We start from the raw sequence: 5,686 nt of genomic DNA, 5'->3' as shown, positions 1-5,686 counted from the left end.
CGGGGAGGTGGGGTGACGAGGGGTGGGTCCAAAGGCATGATTTTCTTTTTTGGAAAATGAAATTCTTCTTCAACCCAGTACCTTTTGAATCATGATTTCTCCATGAAATGGGTACACGTATATTGCGTTTTGGTTTTTATTTTTTTGGCAGGGGTTTAGGGTACATTCCATGTCTAGTGCTTCTCTTCTTTGCAACCCAAAGTACATTCCATATCTAGTATTTTCAACTCTATTTCTTGTCACATATGTCATATTTAATTCGCACTTGCTAAATCCCTCAATACCCCAACTAAACCCTTATATTCTTTTCTGCCCAGAATCTTTGTCTACCTTTTCCTTCAGTATCAGCATTCTTTTGAGATAAAATCTCTATTGTTCCAATCCGAAGGCCTAACTAATTTCTAAACTCTCATTTTACTTCTGTCATAGCCCTAAACCAAAAGTTCTCTAACTTTTCAACTGTCTCCCCAAGTCGGCAGACTTCCCCAAATCTGCCCTATATTAACGTGAGAGTAAGATGGAAAAATAAAAAAAAAAGATTATTGAAAATAAAAGACTGAACATTTACAAATAATTGGAAAACCAAAATAAAGATGTTGCCATGTAAAGGCCTTTTCACCTTTGTGCTCATGGAATGGAATAAAAATCATAAACATTTTGACATACTGATAAAGTGACACTTATTTCTTTTACTGCCAAAGGCTAAAGAATAAAGCTTAGAATCACTCATGGTAATTAGAGCAGTATGTTATCTTTCATAATGCATCTTGTAATTTAATGTTTGGCCATTGGGGCTTTTGCCGTCAAGTCATGCACTCCCCATTTAAGAGAGTGCAGTATGAGATCTTGTGGTTAAATCTTTGTAACGAGCAACAGAAGATAATAAAGTACAGGCAGACTTGCAAAAGTTAATGCACTAGATGTGTCTTTTTTGGGATTTCTTGGTGGGATTAAGGGCATGTTGTTAAACTAATTTTACTAGGGCGGATATGGTTTAATTCAAGCATAGCTTATCTGATAAGGTGGTTTTAATTTAAAGAACGATTTTTCCTCTCTGGAAATTTGTGATTATTGAAGATGATGACAGTTTGAGAGTAGTTGAGCAGATTGTACCATATAACTCAATGGAAGCATATATAAGCTGAGATGACATGATTGTTCTTTCATAAAAATTCTATTAGGATGCAGTTTTGCTGGGCTTATTTTTTAGTGAGAATTGGGGGAAAAAATAACTTTACCTTTATTTTGTATGTCAGGGGCCTGGTTGGTTACAGAAGTGTGTTCAGCAGTGATACACGTGGAACTGGATTTATGCATCGTGCTTTTCTAAGTATACATGTCCTGCTAGAGATACTTTTCTTTCCTTTTCTTTTGTTTTCTTTGTTGTTTCAATTGCATCTTGTTGTTATGTCATGATTCGCTGGAAATAGAATCTTTTTGTTGTCTGAAAATAGAGTTTCTATTCCCTGGTTTTGATCCACTAATGACAACATATTCAATGAGCTTGGCCTTTCTTTATTTATAGATTGTATGTACCATCTGTGCTGTAAAATATAAAATAAAAGATTTCAACCTGCATGTCATTGTTCGCATAAATGACTTTAACAAATCATATACATATTAGGAACATAACTGAATTTTGAGGTAGCTTATCTTAAGAAATGTGTGCGCTAGCTTGTTTCCAGCTGGATGTAGTAATATTTTCATTATTTTCTTTTTTGAAGACTAATTGTCTCATTGATTTTAATTCTATACACTGGCAGTAGAATTTTAAACTCCAAAAGTAGGGTTAGATAGTTTTGGTATGTCCATTTAATAATAAATTGATTTGAATTTTCATAAATATATCCTGACGGGACACGTGTCAACCCTCTAACCTTGCTTGTGGAGTTTAAGAACTCTAACGCCAGTGAATATGATAATTTTCCTAATTTTATTCACATTTTCTACATCTGTGTTTTGCAGCATATGAAAAATTTCGAGGTCCTCTTGGAAATGTAAGGAAAGGAGTATTGGTATGTTTCCCTAATACCTTTTTTTGTGACTTAACTACCGTAAAGTTTTCTTCTAGTGTAGATAATTATTCTTTTGTTCTTGTGTAAAACACATAAAACCAAAAGCTTCTTTGAATGATGTTTCTTTTATTGGTAGGATGACTGCTGAAAGTAAGATTCAAGAGGCAGGCATTCTTTCATACGTTCAACATTTGAAATCTTTTATAGCATCATAGATTTTTTATCAGATGTTACTATATATCGAAGAACTTGTTCTGCAATATAATTTAAAATAGTTAGATTCAACATACTGGAATTAATAGTATAGTTTTGTACTACACTGGGGCACTGATGTAGCAGGCCTTGCTTACTTCTTGCTGTATTCTAGCTATAGAGTGCGGTGCTTGTAGGGACACCCTAGTATTAGCTTAATTTCCATTATGATCCATGTTCATTAGATTTGACTAAGTTTTATGCTGTTTGTCACTACCCTCCTCTTTTATTTAGGCTTGTTTATTTGTACTCTGGATTAGTTTGTGATTCTTTTAAGTTATACAATCTGCTGTTAAGGGGAACTACATATGCATAAACCTTCAGTAGACAAAGAAGCACTAGGGGTGTATTCAGTTTGGATATTGAGAAGCAAACAAACCAAACTGCCCTATTTGGGTTTTACATTTTACTAATCAAAACTGAACTGAATAAAGGAGAACAAATGAATAGTGTCTAACTAAAAATTTTAGTTTTTTTTTTTTTTTTGAAAGCTAGATTTTAGTTTGTTTTAGGTATTCGTCTTGGTTGTTCTACTTGACATATGAGCTTTCCCAACCTGAGCATCCATATCACTGAGGGCCATTATGTCTCAATATTTCTAGAAAGATATCAGTGGAATTGAAATCCTAGGAATATTCTTGCAAAAAATTACGGTTTATGTTAGAAATTGCAGGATGAAATGAAAAAGAAACCATATCTCGTTGGAGTTGGAAATATAATAGGCATATTATATATATCATTTCTTAATAGTGGAAGAAGAATGGAGCAGAAAATCTGACATCGTGATAAGGACAAGCAGTCATTGGAAATAAATAGGCATATTATATAGCATTTGGCTTTCACTAGACCCTATTATAAGCATGAGAATACTTGTTTTTAAGATAATCTGACATATAATTACTGCTTTGAATATTTTATTCACCAAAATGTATATAATTGCTGCTGAACTATTGCCACCTTATGCATATTGTTTTTTCTAAACAGGTATCAATGGGTTATGGTACAATCACCGCTCATGCATTGATGAGTTTAGAAGCTCGTGGAACTCTTTTCGTGACTCCTGGGATGGAGGTTGTTTCCTTGTTGAGATTAATAATTTCACTACTTGCTTATTTGCCTCTGCATGCTTGTAATTCCTATAAGTTATTGCCCTTCCAATGCATGGTTTTTTCAAAATTCATGGCACTATTATGCAACTGGAGATAATTCTTTCCAGTCCCTCACCCTATCTAAACCAGAGTTGAACCCAGGAACTTGAATTTATTTTAGGAAGGTGATACCATTAGGCTACAAGCTCATTTCTGTATGCCCTGTGATAGGTCTATTCTAAATGAACTCTCATGGATTGTAACTTATGTCTACGTTGACAAGTCCATAGCACATATTACAATTAATAGTATGAGACACAACATTATGCCCAAACAATATATACCTTGGTGGTGATCCCATTTGTTTAAAAGTAGTACCGACCCTCATTTGATGCTATCAAAAGGCAGTGAGAAGAATTGAGGATGGCATGACAGATTTGTCCCTATTTTCTTGTTTTTGTAATTCATAATATATATATATCGGTTCTTTGAGTAACTGTGACATTTTTTCAGCCAATTCATTAGTTAAATCTGGTTGCTTCTATCAGTGGTGGCAATTGGGCATATGTTGGGTCAGGTCAGGTGTGGATAATGAAATTTCATGTCATTTCAAATTTGGGTCACTTCAGGTTTGAGTCATATTTGGTTCAGGTCACTTCCAAGTTTCAAATATGGTTGGTTCATGTCTTTGACTTTTTAAAAAATTAATTCAAATTAAGTTGTGTTTAGGTCATTTTTAAAATGAAGTTTAAGAAAAGAAAAAAATATGTATTTTACTTAGTTTATGTTCCGGGTTTTGGGTTGATTCAGGTTTGGGTTGTGGACCCTTAGAGTTCAATCAGTTGGATTGGGTTCTGGTTGGGCAAATTGGGTAGTTCTTTTGTGTTTGGGTCACTTGTGCCAGCTCTACTTTAAAACACTAATTATTGTTTATTTGTTGGCTAACAGACATATGATGGCATGATTGTTGGTGAACATTCGCGCGATACAGATCTTGATGTAAGAAAAAATCTAGTTCCCTTGCAGCACGCCTTGTTTTGCATCTGGATGACTGACCTTTTTGCAATGGTTGCCTTATTGCAGGTAAATCCAGTTAGGACCAAAGAACTTACAAATGTTCGTGCTGCTTGCAAGGATGAAAACGTGAAACTATCTCCTCCGAGACTTGTATGTGATTGTCAACCATTTAAATTACTTTGTTTTATTTCCTCTAACTTTGTTTCATTTTTTATCTGTTGATTCTTGAGACACATCATGCTGCACCTTACTGAAATGAACCATGTTTTTTTTTTTTCTATCTGTGTGAAATTTCGGCTCTTCTTCCTTAGCATTTATAACACTTAAATAGTAAGGTGCTGGATTGCACCCAGATTGGTCAAGGTTATCATCAAAGTATCTTGATGGGTAATTTATATTTTTCACAAGCCCTTCAAAGTAATATTGTGAACACTTCTGTGTCAGTTTGACCTTAGTCAAATCAATCAAGCTACTTTACTGTGAAGATTTTAAGGATAAAACATTGAAATAGAACATTTTAAAATAATTTAGAACATGGTAAATTACACATCATTTGAGCTTTACATTTGACTTGTGACATTTGATGCACTTGTGTCCAGATGACTCTTGAAGAAGCCATCGGTTATGTTGCTTCTGATGAGCTTATAGAGGTAAGTTACTCTTGACATTGTACTTGCCATTTTTGATTAATAGTTGAATATTTCTCCAGTATTCTATTATGTAAGTTCTTGAATTGTCAAGTCCTACAAATAATGATGACTGATGTGTATTCCTTTTGTGGAGTTTTCTGAGTTGTTACGAATACCAATTTCTTGCCAATACAATAGCAGAAAATATGCATTTTTTGGTGCCTTAATACATACGTTGTTGTTGCTAGTCATGTCCTTAGCTAAATAGGTTTATATTTAAGTCTGAGATATCTTATCAAAAAAAAAAAAGAAAAAGGTCTGAGATACCTGTGTGTGTTATATGATTGACATGCAGGTTACACCAAAGGCCATCCGATTAAGGAAGAGATATCTGGATGTCAACAAGCGCAAAGCCATGAGCAAAAGGCCAAAAGACTGAGCCTTTTCCTTAATACAATTTTGTAACTTTGTCAGTGTAGTGTACCAAAGTACACCCAATTCTTTAGTTGGCATTAATATGGTTCCATAATTTATTTATAGGATATCAACTATATGGTACTTTTGTTGACAATAAGGGGGCAAGGAGAGTCCATGTTTTTGTCTGTATAATTCCCAAGAAACAACAATTGCTATTATTTAAAGCAACCTGTCAAAATTTATATATATCAACATTATGTAGTAAAAA

At 34.0% G+C, this 5,686-nt stretch overlaps 1 protein-coding gene across 1 annotated transcript in view; it reads left to right on the top strand.

Annotated features, from left to right (window-relative positions):
* The window catches only part of LOC18612952 (GTP-binding protein TypA/BipA homolog), a 16,796-nt gene extending 11,110 nt beyond the window's left edge, over nt 1-5,686 (top strand). The window contains exons 13-19 of the mRNA XM_007049947.2: nt 1,257-1,330; nt 1,966-2,015; nt 3,252-3,338; nt 4,304-4,354; nt 4,439-4,522; nt 4,972-5,022; nt 5,357-5,686. Coding sequence (XP_007050009.2) covers nt 1,257-1,330; nt 1,966-2,015; nt 3,252-3,338; nt 4,304-4,354; nt 4,439-4,522; nt 4,972-5,022; nt 5,357-5,440 — 481 coding nt within the window. The 3' untranslated portion in view covers nt 5,441-5,686. The remainder of the gene's footprint in view (nt 1-1,256; nt 1,331-1,965; nt 2,016-3,251; nt 3,339-4,303; nt 4,355-4,438; nt 4,523-4,971; nt 5,023-5,356) is intronic.

This window comes from Theobroma cacao, chromosome 1, assembly GCF_000208745.1.
Source record: "Theobroma cacao cultivar B97-61/B2 chromosome 1, Criollo_cocoa_genome_V2, whole genome shotgun sequence".
NCBI lineage: Eukaryota > Viridiplantae > Streptophyta > Magnoliopsida > Malvales > Malvaceae > Theobroma > Theobroma cacao.
This window is presented reverse-complemented; position numbering and strand designations above follow the sequence as displayed.